Source organism: Fonsecaea erecta, assembly GCF_001651985.1.
Source record: "Fonsecaea erecta strain CBS 125763 chromosome Unknown Scaff3, whole genome shotgun sequence".
In the NCBI taxonomy this organism is placed as follows: domain Eukaryota; kingdom Fungi; phylum Ascomycota; class Eurotiomycetes; order Chaetothyriales; family Herpotrichiellaceae; genus Fonsecaea; species Fonsecaea erecta.
This window is the reverse complement of record NW_017387246.1, coordinates 3,863,058-3,884,475: the sequence shown is the minus strand read 5'-3', so window position 1 is coordinate 3,884,475 and position 21,418 is coordinate 3,863,058. Positions and strand designations below refer to the sequence as shown.

At 53.4% G+C, this 21,418-nt stretch overlaps 8 protein-coding genes across 8 annotated transcripts; 5 read left to right on the top strand and 3 right to left on the bottom strand.

Annotated features, from left to right (window-relative positions):
• Window positions 1-473: 473 nt before the first annotated feature.
• Window positions 474-2,373, top strand: AYL99_04655 (pyruvate kinase; the record flags this gene model as incomplete). Its single annotated transcript, XM_018836169.1, has 7 exons — window positions 474-591; window positions 659-703; window positions 761-807; window positions 857-937; window positions 989-1,110; window positions 1,160-1,993; window positions 2,046-2,373. The coding sequence occupies 7 exons, from the start codon at window positions 474-476 to the stop codon at window positions 2,371-2,373; spliced, it is 1,575 nt and encodes a 524-aa protein (XP_018695819.1).
• Window positions 2,374-3,436: 1,063 nt separating this feature from the next.
• Window positions 3,437-6,408, top strand: AYL99_04654 (hypothetical protein; the record flags this gene model as incomplete). Its single annotated transcript, XM_018836168.1, has 3 exons — window positions 3,437-3,664; window positions 3,725-5,162; window positions 5,216-6,408. 3 exons carry the CDS (start codon window positions 3,437-3,439, stop codon window positions 6,406-6,408), a joined length of 2,859 nt encoding a protein of 952 aa, XP_018695818.1.
• A 1,276-nt stretch (window positions 6,409-7,684) lies between these two features.
• Window positions 7,685-9,967, bottom strand: AYL99_04653 (hypothetical protein; the record flags this gene model as incomplete). Its single annotated transcript, XM_018836167.1, has 1 exon — window positions 7,685-9,967. One exon carries the CDS (start codon window positions 9,965-9,967, stop codon window positions 7,685-7,687), a length of 2,283 nt encoding a protein of 760 aa, XP_018695817.1.
• Window positions 9,968-11,069: 1,102 nt separating this feature from the next.
• AYL99_04652 (hypothetical protein) lies at window positions 11,070-12,251 on the top strand (the record flags this gene model as incomplete). Its single annotated transcript, XM_018836166.1, has 1 exon — window positions 11,070-12,251. The coding sequence occupies one exon, from the start codon at window positions 11,070-11,072 to the stop codon at window positions 12,249-12,251; it is 1,182 nt and encodes a 393-aa protein (XP_018695816.1).
• Window positions 12,252-12,707: 456 nt separating this feature from the next.
• AYL99_04651 (hypothetical protein) lies at window positions 12,708-14,762 on the bottom strand (the record flags this gene model as incomplete). Its single annotated transcript, XM_018836165.1, has 1 exon — window positions 12,708-14,762. The coding sequence occupies one exon, from the start codon at window positions 14,760-14,762 to the stop codon at window positions 12,708-12,710; it is 2,055 nt and encodes a 684-aa protein (XP_018695815.1).
• A 2,416-nt stretch (window positions 14,763-17,178) lies between these two features.
• Window positions 17,179-17,754, bottom strand: AYL99_04650 (hypothetical protein; the record flags this gene model as incomplete). Its single annotated transcript, XM_018836164.1, has 2 exons — window positions 17,179-17,528; window positions 17,628-17,754. The coding sequence occupies 2 exons, from the start codon at window positions 17,752-17,754 to the stop codon at window positions 17,179-17,181; spliced, it is 477 nt and encodes a 158-aa protein (XP_018695814.1).
• A 2,143-nt stretch (window positions 17,755-19,897) lies between these two features.
• On the top strand, window positions 19,898-20,308 carry AYL99_04649 (hypothetical protein; the record flags this gene model as incomplete). The annotated part of the gene is made up of 1 exon (XM_018836163.1): window positions 19,898-20,308. One exon carries the CDS (start codon window positions 19,898-19,900, stop codon window positions 20,306-20,308), a length of 411 nt encoding a protein of 136 aa, XP_018695813.1.
• A 134-nt stretch (window positions 20,309-20,442) lies between these two features.
• Window positions 20,443-21,096, top strand: AYL99_04648 (hypothetical protein; the record flags this gene model as incomplete). Its single annotated transcript, XM_018836162.1, has 1 exon — window positions 20,443-21,096. The coding sequence occupies one exon, from the start codon at window positions 20,443-20,445 to the stop codon at window positions 21,094-21,096; it is 654 nt and encodes a 217-aa protein (XP_018695812.1).
• Window positions 21,097-21,418: the final 322 nt, after the last annotated feature.

Here is a 21,418-nt window from a genome sequence, read left to right as displayed (position 1 = left end):
GTTTGCTGAATTGCTTTAGCCTATTGTTCGCCTGATATTTACAGCGTGGGAGTACTGTCACCCCCGTTCTCAAACCCTGATAAGCGTGACGTGAGAGCTCCATTCTTATTCAACCTTGTGGCCCCAAGCTCGTAGCTAGGCTGGGTTGAGTTCAACCGTTGCCCGTCGCGAGCGGATGCCATATTTTTTTTGCTGAGCGGTGATACCTTCAACCGCTGTTCGTTCATTACGTCCTGCATCTCTTCCTCCTATATCCCTCCTCGAGTGTCAACAGTGAGTGTCTTGCCTCTTGTGACTGTCTTGGTGGCTCTGTCCAGCGTTTGCAACGTTTGTGACTGACCAAGCATCTCTCTCCCCGACTTTTTAGTCCTTCGGCGGCCGACCACCGCTCTTTTGACAGACACACCAGCAGTATTGCCTTCTTCCGCCCAGCCTTCACCGCTTCAACCTGTATACCAAATCAATCGAGCACAATGGGTGACGCTTTGGACCATCTCCAAAACCGCACCAAGCTAGAATGGCAGTGCAACCTCAACATCGACTACTTGCCCAAGAAGAATCACCGACGGACAAGTATCATTTGCACCATTGGTATGATTTCCCCCAGGAAAAAGCAACCACGAGGAAAACAGGAGCTGATTGTGATCTTGTTCGACAGGCCCCAAGACCAATTCTGCTGAGAAGATTACTATGCTGAGGAAGGGTATGTAAAAAGGACACCATTTCAAAAGCAGGGGCAGGAATACTGAACAAGTCACAGCTGGCCTCAATGTCGTCCGCATGAACTTCTCTCACGGCTCTTACGAGGTATACACCGATCCTGACGGGAGAAGTATGAGTAGCTAATGCTGGGCAGTACCATCAATCTGTCATTGACAACACCAGAAAGTCCGCCAAAGACTACCCAGGTCGGCCCGTGGCAATCGCCCTCGACACCGTGAGTGGAGTTACGGGCTTTGTCTGAAAAATCATGGCTGATGTCTCCCAGAAAGGACCAGAGATCCGGACAGGAAACACGCCCGGCGATGCGGACATTCCCATCAAGGCTGGCCTTGAGCTGAACCTTACTACCGACGACAAATATATGACCGCCAGCGACGACAAGAACTTGTAGGTTGGAAGCTTGGAGAGCCACACCAGCAAGGCTAATGTGTGTCAGATATGTCGACTACAAGAACATTACCAAAGTGATCGATGTCGGCAAGCTGATCTACGTTGACGATGGCATTCAATCCTTTGAAGTCACCAAGATCATCGATGACAAGACTCTTCGTGTGCGAGCGCTCAACGATGGACAAATCTCTTCCAGGAAAGGCGTCAACCTTCCGGGCACAGACGTCGACCTCCCCGCCTTGTCTAAGAAGGATATCGCAGACTTGGAGTTTGGTGTCAAGAATGGAGTCGACATGGTCTTTGCCTCCTTCATCCGACGAGGAGATGACATCAAGCATATTCGCAAGGTTCTGGGCGAGAAAGGCAAGGAGATCCAGATCATTGCAAAGATCGAGAACCAGCAGGGCATGAACAACTTTGACGAGATTCTTGCCGAAACCGACGGCGTCATGGTTGCACGTGGTGATTTGGGCATTGAAATCCCGGCTGCGAAGGTGTTCATTGCCCAAAAGATGATGATCGCCAAGTGTAACATGAAGGGCAAACCCGTCATTTGCGCGACCCAGATGCTAGAGTCCATGACCAAGAACCCACGGCCTACCCGAGCTGAAGTTTCGGATGTTGCCAATGCTGTTCTCGATGGAGCCGATTGTGTGATGTTGTCGGGCGAAACTGCCAAAGGTGATTATCCCAAGGAAGCCGTCACCATGATGCACGAAACGTGCTTGTTGGCCGAGGTTGCCATCCCCTACGCCAACGTATTTGACGAGTTGAGGACCAGCTGCCCTCGTCCTATTGAGACTGTGGAATCCATTGCCATCTCTGCTGTGGGAGCAAGCATGGAGCTGAATGCTGGCGCCATTCTTGTGTTGACGACCAGGTAAGTCTACCTCTACAGTTTCGGCGCTTGTTTGACTGACCTGTCGGATTAGTGGTCATTCGGCGCGCCTTCTCTCCAAATACCGTCCAGTGTGCCCCGTCATCATGGTGACACGCAACGCCACTGCTTCACGCTATGCTCACCTGTACCGTGGGGTGTATCCATTCCTATTCCCGGAACCGAAGCCCGACTTCCGTGGTGTCGATTGGCAACAGGATGTGGACAAGCGATTGAAATGGGGCATTGCGCAGGCGATCAAGCTTGGTGTTCTGGCCAAAGGCGATAGCGTGGTCTGCGTTCAGGGCTGGAGAGGTGGTCAAGGACACACCAATACCATTCGTGTCGTACCTGCGGAGGAAGACTTGGGTCTCCAGGACTGACTAACCGTTGATGACTTCTTCACCGCACCTGCGGGGCAGATGCCAGTCATGTCGTCCTTCACCCCGCCGCAGTCTCCGACGAGGGGTATGAGGCGATTTTGAGCGTGAATTGAAACGACGAGGCAAACTGGGGTTGCTGACCGGACAATAGAAGAGAGGAAGGAAGACAACAGGGTTTATTGTCCACCAGTCATTTGATGTCAAAAGGCCTGGCAGGATTCCGTGTGTGCATCGAGGTCGAAAGGGAAAATGAAGATGGGTACGAGGTGCTTACTATCTTTTATGGACTGCCGGTTCGCTTATTCGTTACGGAAATGAAATATGACTATTCCCCTACGTGTACATGGCCCAACCGATGTGCGTTGATGAAAGAGGCTCCGAGGGTCATAATAATGTTGCTGGGTGCCTGGACTGCAGCGAGAACCGGTAAGATTAGGGGGCACAAGGGACGCAAGCAATAGGTTCCCATGAGGCGAAAAGCTTGGTGTACTTTAAGCATTCAGGAGCGCCCGACATGTGGCCGGGCCCCCTTTTGGGCCTTTTGGGGGGAGAGCGTTGTGGCTCACTAGGCCAAACGCCTGGAAGGATCAGCTGGCCGGTGCACCTGGCACAGCCTGTGGCGCTCGTCCCCGCTCAATGATGTTTCAGAGGCATGGCAGGTGCTATTCGTGGCCCCAACTTGCATCTTCAAGTTCCGTTTCAGATTCAGCCCGACGGCAGTGAATTATTATTTCCTGTCGCTCGACAACATGCTGACCGTGTTACTTAGCTGTTCTTAGATCCATTTACTCCATTTATTCCCCCTTTTGTTTCTCCCTTACGACGGTGATAGCATACTCGGGTCTTAGGCGCGCTCGCGCTCACGTTGTACCGCGTAACCACCTCATTCACAAACTCTCTGCGCCTACGATACCGCTCAGCGAACTCTGCCTCTCGTCAGTTTCTGTGAGATTCAGCCAGCGTGAAGCAACGTCTTCCTCCCGAGCAAGCGATTGATTGGGCTTTGCTTTTGCGCCCATCTTCAGAGATGGGGACCGAGAATCCTCCCGCAGGGAGGCCCAAGATGCCCGGCTTCACCGATTCCTTCTGGTCCGCCGACTATGCTGGGGGGCTGGGAGTGCTCTTCCAGAAGCTTCAACAGGGTGTGGTGGAGAATCAGCAGGTGCTCACGATTGCGAGCATGAGAGCTGATGCCGAAGAGATGTACAGCGACCGCCTTGGAGATATTGCCCCAACCATCGATCGGATGACGGGCGGCTTTGCAAGAGACGATGGCGCGAGTACAAGAAAGGTAGGAACTTACTCCAGGCCTTCCATTCAACGTCTTTGCTGACAGTTTCTCCTCTTGAAGGCATACGAGGGCGTCCGAGGCGAGATGGTCGAAGCATCCAAGAACCACCGCAAAATCGCAGACAACATCCGCGAGCTCGTGGTTAACCCCTTCTCGAAATGGTGCGATTCACATGCGGCACGGATACAAAGTTCGCAGGACGACCTCCAGGCGAAGATCAAGGCCCACGATAAGCAAGCAGAAGTGGTCAAGAAGCTGAGAAGCCAATACTTCAACAAGTGTAGGCTGGTCGAGGATCTCGAAGAGGAAAACAAGATGGCATTCGCCGGGCCAGCGAAGGAGAGCCCGAAGCCACAAAGTCCCCCGCCGCCCAAGATTGTCCTTCCAGAAGACGAAATCGAAGAGTTACCCGTCGAAATCGGTGACGAAACATACCCGCCCGAAAAGCTGAGGTTGCTGCTTACCGATATGCTCGAGAAAATCCCCCTGGGTGAACACAAGGTCCCCATCCTGGGCGTCTATCAGAATGTGTCCACTGGTACGGACATCACCGAATACATCCAGAAACACATGAAAGCGTCGAGCGTCGGGTATGCAGAGAAAATTGGACAAGATTTGATTGATCGTGGGTTCTTGCGTCTGATCGGAAATATGGGCAACACATTCGCCAACAGTTCAAGAATGAAGTATCAGTGGAAGCCGCGAACTTTCCAAATAACGGGCGTGCCTGAGAAGAGGAAGCCACTGAGCAGAACAACTACCGGAGCGTCGGCAGATGGAGTTTTGGAGTCGCCAACGGTTGGAAATATCACCGAGACCTTACAGAGCTGGAATCCCTTGAACAATCCATTTCCCAATGAGACGCAGGCGGACCGGCTGAAGCGTGAGGCTCGAGAAGCGGACGAGAAGTACAAAGCAGCCGTCCGAAGACTCGATCTGCTGAGATGCAACCTCGAAGAATCGATGATGGATCACCTGAGATTCCTCGAGCGATGTGAAACCGACCGTCTCAAGGCCATCAAGTCTGTGATCCTGGACTTTTCGGGCGCTATCAGCAACAGCATCCCATCTTTCCAGAGCCAGGTGGATCATATGATGCTCTACCAGGAAACGATCCAGCCATTAGGCGATCTGCGGTATCTGCTTGAGAATTACAGAACAGGCGCATTCGTGCCCAAAGTCACACCCTACGAAAACTACTACGGAAGCGTGGACGACCAGACTTTTGGTGTTGACTTGGAAGCGAGAGCGCGAGCGGATCGGAAAAGAGTGCCTATCGTTGTCACTTCCATACTAACATTCCTCGATAATCATTACCCTGATCTCGAAGGAGATGAAGCCAGACGGAATATCTGGCTGGTGGATGTTCCTCTGGCAGCAACCCATCATCTACGGAACCAGATCAATAACGGTGCCCCAGTATCCCGAGAGGTCCTGGAGAAATACGAAATGCCTATCATCGCCAGTGTGCTGAAGTTGTATCTCCTTGAGTTACCAGGTGAGCTCATTTCATTTGTGCCTGGAAAAGAATGCAGAACTGACTTTTGGCAGATTCACTTGTCTCTTCTCAAGTCTACGAAATCATCAAGACCATCTATGCAACAACCTCCGATGCAATCCCAAACCCCATTTCAACCGACTCAGTCGACGCCCTGCCCAGGATCAAAGTCTTGCAATCTACCCTAGGGCAGCTTCGCCTAAACAATATCGCCACCCTTGATGCGCTCGCCACGCATTTCACCCGCCTAATCGACCTGACATCAGCAGATGAAGCATATGTTTCCGCACTCGCAAATGTCCTAGCCCCTTGTATCTTGCGCCCGCGCACCGAGAATTCCTTGACCCTGGAAGAGCGTCATGCCTATCGTTTGATCCGTGACCTATTCGACCATAAAGAAGCCATCTTCGGCGAACTCAAGCGACAATCGTCCACCCTTTCAGGATCCAACAGTCTCTCCCACCGTCAGCGTGCCGTCAGCACCACGGATGAGAGCTCTCGACGAGCGAATATGGAGGCTCGCGCGCGGGCTATCACGGAACAGAGAGAACAAAGGCAGCGAGATAAGTCGCCCGCACCCACGAATCGACACAGGCGAGATAAGAGCACAGACGGGAGTATGGGTCGGTTTCCGGTCGTCGCGAGTCCCAGACCCGACGGGGGTCACGGACGCAGTGTGAGTAGTGTGGGCCTGCCGTCTGCCACTAAAAGAGGAAGTCTTGAAGTTCCTGGAAGCAACGAATCTTCGCCCATTCAGTCGCGGAATCAGACTGCCGTAGAGAGGAATGCAGCTACGCCACCTACGTCCAGAAACCTGGAGGCCTTGAACTCGAGCTCAGTCACCACGAACGGCCAGAACCAGGGTCAGGATAATGTGCTCTCTTCACCAGATTCGATCACAAGTGCCAGCCTGAATCTACCTGGTACATTCAGCGGAGGAGGACCAGGCCCGCACATTCCTCCACCCCTCGACGATGACGATCATGACCAAGAATCCGACACTTCTCCTGTTGCTGCATCGACCGCCTCAAACGCCGGCTCCCGGCCAGGATCACTCAAGAGAGTCGCCGTCACGGGTGACCGCAAGCCGGTTGGTATGTCAAGGTCCGGCGTTTCAGGGAGCTTGAGCAGACGACTCGCCAACACTGGTGGCCTAAATGAAGACCCAGCCTCGAGCCATCCTGCAGCGGCTGGTCAGGCGCATGGTGTTCAGTTGGTTGATAGGGCCATGGACGATTTCTCCTAATCGAAACTATAATAACGATTACCGCCACGTGTCGTATGATGGGATTGGGACTTTGAGAGCGTATCCTGGAAATTTGTCTGGGATGGTCAGTTCAATGTAATGAGCACGAAGATATCTGTGGATCAGCTACAGCAACAGCACGCTGGATGAATTCGGTCACTACGTCGTGGCGACGAGGAGGATCACTTTATCATTTGAGGGCCGTGTCAATAGCGGATGTTTCTCTACCCCCAAAAAGGCACCAAGGACGAGGGAGGTGAACAAATATGAAAGGACGCGAGTTTTCTTGTCATGATGGCAAAGCGGCAGTATGGACAGTCTGGACACATGGTAGCGATGACTGTGTGTGGAGCAAATGCTGTCAAGTTTCTAAGCCTCACCAGTCTCATGTAGCCTTCTGGCCAACGAGTACCATTGCCTCCAAATCGCAAACCCGCTCCGGCTACAGCAGGAACCTATTGTCTCCTCTTCTTTGGAGAACACTATATCGGAGCACCGTGGTCTCGCATATAAAGGAAGGAAGGCCAGGACGACCGTGGACGGGTTTCCTGCAAACTCTAGGGCCCGAGGGCTAGATATGATATCGTTTCATTCCGCAGACTAAGTAGATAGGCAGCACCTGCTTTCTCAACTCAATAAGTCGATCACTTCTCTCCAGCGTCCCGGTGGTCCCAGGAAGAGCCGGCTAATCCAAAGAACCAAGGGGTCAAGGAGCTCCGTCTAGGGGAGAACTGTAACTCATTTGGGAAGAACATCGTTCACGGTAGAACCAGTCGGTGCCAAAGGAAATGCAACCCAACCCAATCCAAATTTCTTTACGCAAAGTCCCGTCCTGTCCTGTCCCGCAAGAGGCTGATTGATGCTCCTCGCTTCCCTTCCGCCAAATAGTAATAGCTCAAGCATAGTCAATCGGCTTTGGTGTGGCTGTGAAATAGTGTGGTGGAATGCCTCAGAGAAAGATGGATGCTGCTTTTCGACATATCTATCCCTGCCATGCCATGCAGTTCAATCGTACCCCTGCTTCCAGCTGGGTGGTGGGAGAAAAAAAGGGGAAAGCAAGAACAAACCTCGTCCGAGGCAGGTCGGTCGGTCGGTCGGCATTAGTCGTCAGTCAGTCAGTCAGTCGACAAGTTGAATGTCATAACATGGCAACTTGATACTGTTTTGTGTGACGCTTTTTTGGCTTGAACTTGTCGCTCGATAGTCGACAAGCCAACACCACAAGATACATACACAGGCATGAATCTCAATAAAAAGCCCAAAGAAAAAGGGTCCTTTACACCCCCATAGCCATAGCCAGATCACTGTCGAGATCAATCTCGTCGCCCTCGGAACTCAACTCCGGCGTTATGACACCCGGCTGGATCTCATCTGCCGCTTCGTCACCAGCCTCGCTCAGAGAATCCATCCCGATTCCGCTGTCGTACCGTCTCCGGCCGCGCTTCTTCAGGATGCCCGCGCCGGGGAGCGCCACGGTCGACGGCGGCAGAGTCAGCGAATCGGAGCGGCGGCGACGGTGGTGGTGAGCCTTGCCTCGAGATAGTTCCACCCGGCCCTGGACATGGTCATCGTCCTCGCGATCCGTGTTGTTGTCCTCGATCTCCGAAAACTCGGAGAACCGGACCACGCTGGCCGGCGTCAAGGGTCCTTCTGCACCTCCGCCGACAATCTCGTCGCTGCGCATGTCGTCGCTCTCGAGCTCCCAGTTCGCCTGCCGCACCTTGGCGCCGCGGATGTACTTCTTGAGGTCCCTCTCGAATTGCACGCTGGCGCGGAGCTGACCGTGTTGGTTGGTGCGCATGATCTCCTCGCAGAAGGCGCTCTCGTCCTTCCAGTTCGCTTCGAGCTTGGCGTTGAGTTTCTTCAGTTTCTGCAGCCGGCCGTTCAAGGCTTCGACTTCGGCGTGGTGCTCGCGTTCCGACGCGCGGCGCTGGCTCTTGAGGTTCTCCAGCTCCTCCTTGATATCTTCCGAGTACTGGCGTGCGGCTGACAGGTTGGACTCGAGTGCATTGATCTTCTTCAGCCGCTCGACCGCGGACTCCTCGGCCGCTCTCCGCCCGCGCGTCTCGGCAGCCACTTTGGCGTCCAGGTCCGAGAGTTGCTGCGTGAACTCGGCGCTTGTAGCGGCTCTCACATCCTGCAGGCGGGCTGCCTGTTCTGCTTCGACCAACTCCACCAGGTCTTCTAGGCGTTTGACTTCTTGGCGGTACTTCTCTATGGCGGCGATGAGGCATTGTTGGTTGGCTTCGTGCTCACGGGCCTCGCGCTCGAGGGCCTGGGCTCGCATGCGCTGCTCAAGCATTTCCTCGGCATTCTTGTCGATAGCGTCCTCGAGCTCTTTGATTCGGTTGTTCGCTTTCTCTGTGGCGATCAGAGCGTGGTCGAAGTTGCCCCGCAGTGTGCGCTGCTGTTCCCGCATGGACTTCAACTCAGCTTCACGGTCACGGACCCGAGTAGCGACCGCCTTGAGCTTCGCGAGCATCTCGGGCATCAGTCGGGCATAATCCAACGACATGACTGTTTCTCCCGGCACGGTTCGTTCGAGCTCGAATCGCATGTTGCGGAAGTGTGTTTTGATGGAAGCAATACATTCACTGGCGTCGTCGTCGTTGTTGCAGGCAAAGCCGAGGGACTTGATTTCGGTGGTCATGGCTTGGAGTGCCACTTCGGCTTCCTCGGCTCGATTGATGGCGGCATGCAGTTCTTTCGAAAGGTCGTGAGCAGGAGCTTCAGGAGCATGAGGGTTTTTCTGTGATGCACCAAAAGAACGAGCAGGTGAGTCGGCAAACTGGATGATATTTGTCGAAGAGCTTTGGCTGGATCGGAAGAGAGCGTGCTTTTCTTGTCGTGCTGACTCGAGCTCCAGGTCCACCGTGGCATCATCATCGGGGTCGGTCGGTTGGTTCTCGAAGCCAGCAGAGTCATCCTCATAGATTTGAAAGCCGTCGCCGCCATCACAGAAGTGTGGTGAACTGCTGCCAAGCCCGGAATCATCGTCGCCGTCGTCGTTGGTGGTTCTCTCGGTCAACTCTGCCACTTCAGCTTCCAATTCGTCGATTCGCTGCTGACTCCCGACAGGATCGCATTGCTGAAGAGAAGCTTCACGAAGCTTAGAAGCATCCAATTCATCCTTGAGGGTCTGCAGTTCCTTGTTCTTCTGCTCCAGTTGGCGTTGCAGCTCGAGCTTGGACTTCTTCTCTGCATCGAACCGGTTCATCTCGTCGCTCAAGCCATGTCGTCGAATCCGTCGGGTGGTCCTGGCGTCCAGCACTTCGCGGAATGGGGTGAATTGGATTTCGTCGTGGTCCCGATATCGGGTAATGGCTGGAGTGGACGCTCTTCTGAGCTTGGGGGTCTTCAGGGAAGCTTTGCCCACGGCAGGTGTGAGACCAGTTGATCCTTGGGGCAGCAGTGGTTCAGAGAAACGAGCTCTCTTCTGAGGTCTCTTCCTGGATGGAGTTGTTGCTTGTGTTGGTTTGATGGGAGAGATGGCGGCACTTGATCTCTTGGATCGGCGGACTGGTGCTGTCTCCGTGGAGTTGTTGTCGTCGGTAGCCATGACGGTGTGCAGATAAGGATAATGTGGCAATTCTGATGCAACCGGTAGCAAGCAGCCAAAGCTGTTGACAAAGAGAATCACAGCGTGTCGAGAGCAAGAGAAAACAGCAAGTGGTCGGAAAAGCGGTTGCATATAAACAAATGGCAACCGAATGAGGCAGTGGACCAACATATTTCCTAAAGAAGCTTAGTTCTGTAACGGCGCGGCGTTTTCACGCCAAGACAAGGCTAGACGAGGCTGTCTAAGCCCGACGCGTAAAGCGTGTTTCAACATGTGCTGAATGGGGTCGGCATCATTGGTCCTGGGTGTCCTGAGATGTTCTGTGCCGTGACTGGCGCATGGAGACTGTCTTTGAGCCTTTTGGAGACAGTCGACTCATCTTGCCTGGACATCCTGGTGTATGTCTCTGTACCATCATCCTACAGTAGGGCTCGAAGCCACCACTGTGTCAGCCTCCTTCCTCCAGGCTCATGATTAATGCACATGACCAGATCTCAATCATTGTTCCTCCTGGCAACAAAGAGGGGTCTGTATTTTGCCAAATTGCAGAGTCATTCTCCCGAGACTGGACGTGGTCTTGTGGTTAAGAGCATCACATCTGAGAAGGGAAACATCTCACGTGTCATAGGCTGTTGGTCTGGAGGTTTGCACCTTGTCTTTGACTGCATGTTGCTCACGTCTTTGATTAGATGAATATATTAATAGTACTTAATCCAGAACGGGACTATGGAGGCATGTAGAATCAGTGAGTGGCTTCTGCTGTCTCCCTGACAAGTTAATTGGCCTGGGTCCGTGATCGAAGCACAGAGATAACAAGGAATCTCATGTCTCTCCTCATAGTCAGGATCTAACCCTCGCTTTCTAATAGGATCAGAAATGTATTCGTTGATGGTGACAGAAGAAAAGGAACCATGTTGTCGACGGATTGATTTGGCCGTGTGCTGCCATTGACGTCACCGACACCTTCCGGAAAGCGCAGTCAACCAGTTGGCGGAACAAATTTATTTTTCAGCAGTAAACAACCAACAACTCAATTGCCCAGTGACCAGCAACCAGCAACCAGCACCCAGCGTTCTCTAGCAATTCTCGCCTTCTGCGTGCCATGGGAGACTCCTCCTCCCCCGATCAGCCGCAGGGCTCTCATCACTCTCACTATCGCCTACGTGTCACCGCCGGACCCTCCTACGATTCCGCCACCCACAAAACCGTGCCTGTCAACAGCTCCGAGACCCTCACATTCGAAACTCCGTCCATCATACTCTCTGTATGTGTCCGCATCCGGCATTTTACAGGATTCCCTCCCTCGTCACCCATCACCGCCGAGAAATACTTCTCCTCGGACCTCCATAAATCCGACCAATACAGCATATCCTTCAGTTTCGTCCCCAAGCAAGACATTCCTGGCGAAGAGCTGGTGTTTGGGAATGATTTTGACAGGCCTATACGAGATAGGTTGCCGCCAGGATTCAATCAGGCGTTTCGGATTGTGAAATGGTGGATTGACCCGGGACTCGACGGGGATGTTTACGCCGATAGACCATACTTGTACGGCCCAGCCCTGAGTAGCTGGAATATCCTCAGGATATGTGACGAGGTCATTCCGAAGGACCAGCTGCCACCTCCGGCCCCCTTATCGGACGATGAAAACAACGAGGAAGACGAGCAGAAGTTCGAGGAAGACGAGCAGAAGTTCGAGGAAGACGAGCAGAAGTTCGAGGAAGACGAGCAGAAGTTCGAGGAAGACGAGCAGAAGTTCGAGGAAGACGAGCAGAAGTTCGAGGAAGACGAGAAACACGCGTGGAAGATTCCTGAGGAGCATGCCCGGAACTTCCACGATGCCATCGTCGAAGAAGGCGGCGAAGGTACCGGTCTCACGCTTCGCTCCGAGGCCAACATCCCCGCCGACCCGCCCGGCCGCCAGAAGCACTTCCTCAACCGTTCCAACCTCTCCTCCTTCATCTTCGAGCGTGGCCGCCTCTACCAGTCCGACTTCGGCAACCCGTACTTGGACTTCAACGACTTCTCGCTCAAGCTACCCGGCTTCACGCTGAACGTGATCCAGTACGTCGACTCTAAGACGCACGAGCTGCGGTACACCCTGAAGAATAAAAGGAGTGGGGAAGTCTATGGGGTGGTAGTGTTTACGTTGCTGTTTGGTGAGGAGTTGCGGCAGGCGGCGAGAGAGTATGGATCTGACAATCAAGATAGAGTCGAAGGGGATGAAGGACACGATCACGATAGAGAGCGTGAGGACATACCTTCTGATGAGGATGACATTGATTGAACTGAGGATACACACGTTGATTGGCGCCTGGTGCGATGGGGGACAGATAATGATACCCAGCCATAGAAGAGAGCACGTCGTCTCGTCTCACTCATCTCATTCTACACTCATCTTGTTTTCGTCGTTGCATTGGGCTCTTCACGGCAGCACGTTGGGAGGAGAAAGCGTCCATCCAGTCACGATGTTCTACTAGATCTACACAAAGAAAACAAGGATCGATCATGCATTTCCAATTGTTTTTTCTTTTTCATTCATCATTTGCGCCTGACGCGCCCCGTTATGCTCACTTGTTTGCCCTTTTTCCCCAGCCTTGCGCTTGGGCGCCCGATCTCTCTTCTCTCTCTCTCTCTCTCTCTCGTGACACCGACGACCGCCTCGCCCAGGTCGACCGCCCACCAACCACCAACGAAAACAACCAACCACCACCCCCAAACACAACCACCGCCACCGCTCACATCAGAGCGTGGTGCCGCTGGCGCGGGCCACCAGCTCGATGTCCCGCTGCTGGCCGGGACGGCCGCCCATGCCAGCGCGCCAGTCCTCGGGGATCTGGGCGCGGCGGGCCCTGACGCTGCGGGTCAGCGCACCGTTGGCCGCCTTCGCGACCAAGAGACAGACGCTGACCACGCCGGCTGCGACGGCGGCTGCGAGGGCGACAACGAACAGCCAGCCGAAGGCGTCCTCCAGCGCCGCGATGGACGCCGCGAAGAGCGCCGGCGTCACCTCACCGTCGATGAAGGTGTAGCCGAGGAGGAGCACCAGAGCGTTCTCGACGGTGGCCGGGTAGCCCGCATCGTTTGCCTCTCGCAGCAAGGCCAGCTCGGCCCGGGGCGCGACATGCATGAAGACGCTCCCGCCGATGGTCAGGGAGACAGCTGCGCCGAGGTACATGGCGAACAGGACGAAGGCACGGTTGTGCAGCGGGTGTTTCTGGCGGGCGTCCTGGCTGCCCCGGGTGAATGGCGACTGGAGCAGGTCCATGAGCTGGTGGGCCATGGACAGGGTGATGGTGGACCAGGCGCCGATGCACGCGAGGGCGAACTCTCTCCCGATGGTCGGCAGGCCGCCGTTGGAGGAGCCGGGCAACACAGAGGGCATGTTGGTGAAGAGCAGGGCGGTGCCGACGAGAAGGAAGACTGAGGAGACGGCGCTCCAGAAGCTGTAGCTGGGGAACATCGGGTAGCTCATCATCAAGCCGCCACCGAGGTAGATCGGGATCAGCAAGACCGGGATCAAGTATGGACCCGTCACGGTGAATAAGAGGTAGAACGCCGTCGTGACTGCCGAGGGCTCGGGACGGGTGAACAGCTGGTAGAGCGCGGTGTAAGAGAACGCGGTGTGGAAGATGCCGGCGGTGAGGAACACGAGGACGAACAGGGCCACGGTCTTGAAGTGTCGCAGGTACTCGACGGGGAACAGGCGCGTGGACGGGGAGTTGAGGATCTTGTAGGCCTGCTGAAGGACAAGCAGCACGATCAAGACGACGCCGATGGCCAGGGAGATGTACAGGTATCCGTCGGTCCAGGGGATCAAGGTGCCGGCGAAGTTGAATGTGATCAAGAGCGTGATGATGCCGAAGAAGCTGAGCAGTCCACCCAGGGTGTCTATGCAGTTGAGGCGATGGTTCCAGTTGAAGACCGGTCCGCAGGCCCAAGGCGCGTTCGCCGCAAGCTCCACCTCCTTCGGAAGCAGGTAGAAGAGGATGACCAAGACGAAGGCGAGGAGGATGAATGCCGTGTAGAAACCCCAGGTCCAGTCCTTGTTGCGATGGGCGCAGATGGAGCCGAAGATGGGACCGACGATCAGGCCGAGCGTGGAGCTGAGGGTGAGGAAGAAGTCGCGGCGCACCTTGTCAGCGAAGCTGCACTTGTGTTCCAAAAAGACCAGCATGCCCAAGTGTTGACCCGCCAGACCCACGCCGAGGAGGATTCGCGCGTAGAAGAGAAAGGCCATGTTCGGGGCAAAGCCCGGGGAGACGGTGGCGATCAGGACGATGAAGGCGAAGAACATGTAGATCTGCTTGAAGGGGACGATGACATAGAGGTGACCGGCGATGAGAGCCGTGGCTGCCGCTCCGATGGCGGGACCGGCAATGAGCCACTGGAATCCTTGGACGTCGAGGTCGTAGATGATGGTGGGAATCATGACGGGCATCATGCTTTCCATGACCATGGTCATGAAATTGACCAAGGCCAAGAGCAAGGCGGTTGCAACCCATTTGCCCGTGGTGGTTTTGTCGACGTTGTTGTTGATGTTTCCAGCTCGTCCGTTATTCACTTCCGGCTCAAGGATGTTTCGAGCGAACTGCGACGCGGCGGACCAGACTGTGGCTTGGTAGTAGCTGCTCGAGTCGCCGAAGATGGTGTTGGTAGAGTGATTCGCGGGCTCGGGGTCCTCGAAGACTTCCTCGACGGTGAAGCTGGTTTCGACCACGATGACGCCTTCGGGGGGCGTGGCGGGCCTCGCGTCTGTCCAGCCGCCAGCCATGATGGTGGTGGTGGTACCGGGCATGATGTTGTCAGATTCAACGTGGTCAAAATGAGTATGGAAGCTAGGAGGGCGGCTCGAGAGATGACTGAAGCTGGGGGGAGGAGATGGATCCGAGCGGCGCTGAGAGTGAGAGGATGAGTGCGAAAAGGAGAGGTGAGATCGAGAGCGACGAGAACGTCGAGTTGGGTAATTCACCGACATGATTGCGCGGTTGAAGGGCTGAACGCTCCTCTGCGATGAGGGTTTGGCACACTCTGGCGGATCGGTGGAGGGCAAAGTACGACGGCGTGATATATATCTGTTTACCTCACCGTCGGTCAGTCAGGTGTTGTCAACCTCTCAAACTGCGCACACGCACAACCGACTTCTCTTACCACTGAAGAAGTAAGTTCTCTGTCGAACAACAACAACAATCTGTCACTGCTGCGTCGACGGGTGAATGCTGGACCTTGACAAATGTTGTTGTCAAGTGCATCGATCAAAGAAAGAGTACCAGTAAGGATAGTGTTGATGGAACAAAGGTCGATGGGGGAAGGAAGACGACGAGGCAGGGTGAGGAATTTTCAAAGACAAGTCCAGTCCACCAGCAGCAGCAGCACCAGCAGCATGACAGTGCTTCTCCTCGTTTCAATTTTCATCCTGTTCTACCCATCTCTCACTCAAATCCGTCTGAAAAAGCCGAAGAGCAGCCGACTTGCAGGCATCCTCGTGCAAAGACCTCTGCTCCAGGTCTTGCAATGTCCTCTTCAGGTCAGGTCAAATTAAGAACCTCCTCACTTGGAGGCCTTTGTTGTGCGCTCCATGTTGCCGCCAAGCAGCACACACAGAAGACAGACCGCCATGCACCCCTTCAATTGAGTTCTTGGAGCTGTAATGTGAGTTTTCGATGCGTTGGGGTGCCGTCACCGATATGCTCAAAACCATCCTCCTGCCTCATATTCATCATCTTTGCCATCAACTTACATCTGAATGCATCCCCAGCAACATATACACGAGTCCTGGTATCTGAGGACACGTGCATTGTCTTCCTCATGGTGCAAGACAAGCAATCAAGGTGGAAAGACATTGTCGATGTTGTTGTGGTTCATCTTGTCAGACACGCAGTCATTTGGCTGGCCAAGCCAGAAGGCTGACTCTCCTAACAGGACAGCCTCGTTTTGTCTCCTGAATTGATCTAATATGTTCCTTTCATATGGCAAGTCAAGATGTGAGCCAACTCGCGTGCACGTCAATCGAAAGTTCATTAGTGAGCCGACTCGCGATGTAGCAGTCTCCACACGGGTGAGATAAACCCGCGTGTTAATACTGTAGGAAAAGCCTGGGAATAGGCAAGCGATAACGCTATTATTAGATATTGCTCTGCGGATAGCCCCCATACAGAGACTCAAAGCATAAGAAGGTGTTCTCAACTACCGCATTCGCGATGTGAAAGGTATGGCAGGCTTGGCAGAAGTACCCCAAAATAGACTAGTGTTAATGTAGAAAGAATTTCGGTTTATGTATTTCATTAGTGAAATTTGAAACAAAATGAGTTGTCTCATCCCCTTGTGGTGTAGTTGGAATCACGTTCGGCTGTAATGGACTCACATATAACCGAAAGGTCGTCGGCTCGAATCCGGCCGAGGGGACTTACTCATTTTCTTTTTGTTTTTTTTGTTTTTGTTTTTGTTTTTGTTTTCGAGATGGACTAAGTATGTAATACGTGATCTCGGTAGATTTTTGTGGGATCGAGACCTGGCCAAGCTTTGAACTCGAGGTCATCCATGGAACATGACCAAGTGGTATTTTTGGCTGCCAAGAAATGTGCCTGCTCATAACCCGCCGGGCAACTCGCCGCATCCATCTCAAGTTCACCTTGTCATTGACGAAGCCACGAACACTACATCGACGGTTCCACATCTATTTGACCATTTGTTTAAGCTCGAATCGAACATATATTCCCTTCCCTCATTTCCCAGCTTCTCATGGCAGCCCAGCTATGAGGCAACTCTTGGGTGTATTGCTACCCTCCAACAGATCAAGCATGGTTTGCCGCATCGAGCGACCTCGTCGTCCAATTTCCTCACAGGCCTCTCTGTGTTGCTTGGTCTAAATCAGTGCTTGGCTTGCAATCAACAGCTTCACCCTGAAAAGAAGGCGATTGCAAGCCCGGCTTAGGCGAAAGGCAATCTGCACGTGGGAGATTCTCAGACGACAAGCTGATGCATAAGGTTTGGTAGAAGCATGAAAGCGGTGAGCAAGAGACAAGCCCATGCATGATCTTCGTAAGAAGTGCCTACAAGTGCCTACAAGTGCCTACATATGTTTAGCAACTCAAGTACCGAGTACCCCCTGTACCAAACGACAGCCCGAGTCCCGATCATCTCATCGGCAATCGGTCTCCTTCCCCTCTATTGCTGAGGTCCTTCAGTCGTTCGGAGACCTCATTGCCGGCTTGTCAGTACATGTAGATGCCAGGAGCCCACTGTCCCTCGCCCTTCTCCTCCTTCTCGATGCCGCCCATCATTCTCTTCTTGATCATATCCGGAGGCGGAGGTCCTGCACCCGCCGGCGTCTTGCTGGTATCCGCACAGAAAATTGCCACAGGCTTCACGCTATCAGCAGCTGATTTAATAGCTTGGATGTCTTGTGGTGAGAAGCCTCCGCCGATGATGATGAGTGAAATATCAGATCTCTCGCGTCCGGATGCATTCGTCCCCATCCCTGACGAGGGTCGGGTAGTGTTGCCTTTCATAAGGGCCGGGATCTCCTCGACTGCAGCGTCGACGTTGGTGCAGACATGGACCACTTACACCACGAGCCAGTTAACGAGCCGCTTCAAGAGAACCAAACTCCGGTTGACGATGTCCCTCCGCTAAAGGGGGTCTATCTCGGACGAAGACTCACCTTCGATCTTGGGCATAAGATTCTTGATCATGAACTCGGTCAACTGCGGCTGTTTCCCACAAAGCACGGCAGCAACGGGAAGTGTCTTGCTTGTGTTCTCGTTCTCCTTGGATCTCCGATTAGCCATATAGAGCCGCTGAAAAGGCGGAACGCCTTTGTGTCAATGGCATACCATAGTTTCCAGGCTTTTGTGTCGAAGACCAACCTGAGTGTCTTGGGTGATTTACAAGTACCAGCACAAGAAAGAGTTCCAATGGGATGGAACGAAGACGTCCAGACTATATTCTGAACTCGACTGTAAATGCGGTGAGCACAGGGGGGGATTCAGCCTTGGCAGGCAAGCCTCAAAAGAATGGAGACGGGAACGAGCCTCTCAAGGCTTTGAGAGTGTTGAATGCAGGTCCTTCGGAGGATGGACGGCGGTGGGATCAGCACTCCGACGCCTTAGCAATGTGTAAGTCAGACAAGGCCTCCCTCTTCCTCACCCACCCCTGCCAAGCTCTGTACAAGACGCAAAAGAACGCTTCTGTCTCCCTGCAGGAGGATCAAAAAGCTTCTATTTCCTTCTCCGGGAGAGACGAACTCGGCCATCTCGTTGCTTCCGCGGATCGATGGGGTCTGCGGCTCGAGACGCAGAATAAAAGGTTGTGTGTCGTAACAGGAAGCAGATCCCTCCAGATATACTGGCTCGATATCTCAAGCTTGTTCATATTTGGCATTTCTTATGATTACTCACTTGCTTCCACGACACACATTTCTTGGGTAGATGTGCTTCAAGTTTCTCGGGAAAGTCAATGCGGGAGACCTTGCACTAGGCCTGCATTAGCCACGAACTAGTCTACGGAGCGACAGTTACCACCAGGTGCTTGCCAACTCGCTGAGTCTTGGTGTTCTTGGTGTTCTTGGTGTTCTTGGGGCTCTCCAGTCTGTGCGTTACTCGCCCTTCTGGTTGGCTGCCGCCGCGGACTGAAATGGGACAAATTATATAATCGCCGTCGTCCACTTGCTCATCTTTGAAGACACGACAGTCACCAGCATCCTGTTTGGGAGAGTCCAACCGGCTGGAAAAGCACAAGCAATACAAACGCAATCAACAATCCTACCAGACCATTGCTTCAGACCCAGAGCTAAGCGTTCCGCGTCGATCCCTGCGACATTGTCGATGCTCGTGGGTCGATGAAGCAGTTTGCGAGTCGATGACACCCCGACATGCCAGAAAATACCCAGACGCAAGGGCTGGGTGTGTGAACAGCATTGATATCAGTACGAATCGAGAGTGGCAAGGATGTGCGCACCAACCGCAAGTCTCGGCCTCCTTTCCAGCACGATTCCTGCACGATTTCTAACGATATCTTGCCCTTAGCATCTGCCTTCATAAGCATCAATTGTCCCCTGCGACCATGCAGTCTCGAAGCCATCGAGCATCGCCTGCCATTTGCCCGCTAGGGGTATATGGATATCAGGGACAGAGTCTTATCATCTCACCAGCGCACATCATAGCCCTTAACCGGGCTCTTGAACCGCACACAGCATCCATTGGAGCGAAGCCACATTCAGCCCCACCATTTTCATTGAGAAGATACAATGCAAGGGCAAAGCAAATATGTCTTTGTGAATTCGGTGGTCGCATCTGCTGACCGGAAGACGGTTGAACTTACCGAATCCGAAGCTCGATCGCACGCCGCCACGGTATCTCGTTCAAGATTGCCATATGTATACAACACAACACCAGCATCCCTTCAGGTTGATGCCTGTGGGAGAAAGAAGATCTCGTCGCACCACGATGCGAGGCGGTCTCGGAAAGTGGCTTCGAAAGGTAGATAACTTCTTGACTATCTCGCAAATAAACCCTCCTTCCACCTTCCTCGCCACGACCGCGACTTCGTGAAATTTGGTGATGAAAGTGGTGATCTTCACAGCCGTCTGGATGGCCTGCACACTGACGACGATGATCCAGAAACTGACAAAGGCTACAAGAGAACGATCTCGCCAATCTACTCTAAATTCCGCCTCCCCTTCTATAACGGGAATTCCCCATTTGCGCCTTGTGAGACAATTCCCTCGGCCGGTACGAAGCGACAGGGGCATGTCCAAGCAGTGGGATCATCCTTGGAACGGGGTCTTGGTCCCGTATGTTCTACGGTGACCGATCGCACCGCAACCGAACTCAATCTTTCATCTCCGTGTATAGAACATTCCAGATCTCGAGTCCACAGAATCCGAGGCTAATTTATGTAGACTCGAGCAAAGCACCGCCCGATATATTCAGGATGACCTTGGCCGAAGTGTCCAATGTTCTCCTGCAGGCCACTGTGGACATCATCGCCAGTGACGAGATCTTACTTATGTGGTATCTGGTGGCCAATGAGAGCATCAAGTTTCAACAATGTCTTCCAGAGAGCCAACTGTTGATCTTAGTACGGCGAAACTATATTTACAGCCTGATGCGCACGCGCCTCAGGAGTCAGACCATTCCTTCCAATCAGTTCATCTACGCAGTGGCCCTCGCAGCTAGTGTGGAGAGAAAATTAGGCAACACAGTATCCTCGGAATACCACCGTGGAGGACTGTGCAATTTGTTCTTGATCCGTGGCGGAATCAAGACCATCTCGGAGATGCCTTTCCCACAAAGCTCAATGATTGTCAATGTCCTCATCGAACTTGGGCTTCCAGAGCTCTAACAACAAGAGGTACGCTTTCCAGAGGCGGCTGCAGGCTTAGGAGTGAAGCTGAGACAATTGCAAAGGTGGAATACGGATCTCAGAGAGCTTGGTATGCTAGTAGACCGCCGCCGTAAGGAGGGACGGGTTCTAATATGGTTCCAGCACCGGCTTCATCCGCAGATCAACGATTGGCGAATACAGCACGGATGGAAGGACATAATCGCATCTTACCCAATTCCTCGCTCCTGGACCACCTCAAACCTCCCGGGGCAGGACTCAGCGAGACACAGCAACGAGTTTATTTGGCACTGCTTTTTACCATCAACAACGATTTCTTCGCATTCAAGGACAACAGGCACGCCAGCAATGCCTACCTCCACATGTTAATGCACTCAGCAGACGCGGGGCCGTACGAAGATTTCACGCTGCAATGTGTCGGGGCGAAGCTGCCGTCCCTACCAATGCTTCTCGCAATTTCTCACCATGTGGCCGAGACATATTACGCTCAAGGAAATGCAACAGGTGGAGCAACCTCGGCGGAAGAAGTCTTTCGATTCGTGGAATTGACCATGATGACGAGCACAGGCCGTCGGGACGCCGTCCTCAGGGCTCTGTGGTCTTGGGTGACCAGCCCGGACCGAGCAATTTTGTGTTGTCTACATACTGAACAGCTCGAGGCCATGTTGGAGGAGATCGAAAACTTGCAGAGCCGCAGAAGGGCAAGCCATGACGAACACACTCCAATCCGTGACGATGACGACAACGTCGATAACGGGCCCCGATTTCTGCCCTTGTACGCAAACTGACTCGCAGCTGCGAAATAATCGACATATAATGTTGGGGATGAGTGCGCGGGTGTCCGTTGTCTTGTCACTGACTACATAAATGAATGCGTAGAGAGCTAGGCATTCTTGGACAGTGCCATTGATCGAGGACCAGAAACGGCCAGTATGAAAAAAAAGGGACGTACACGGGATTGTGGCAGTCCTCGGAGTATATCCCTACTGTAATGTATAAAGCTATTTGCTTCAGCGAGTGATCCTCAGACTCACAGTCCTTGATTTCCATTACAATATACATAAGTTAAACACATGTTATTCACATTAGACGGCGTCTGGAAGCGAGTAG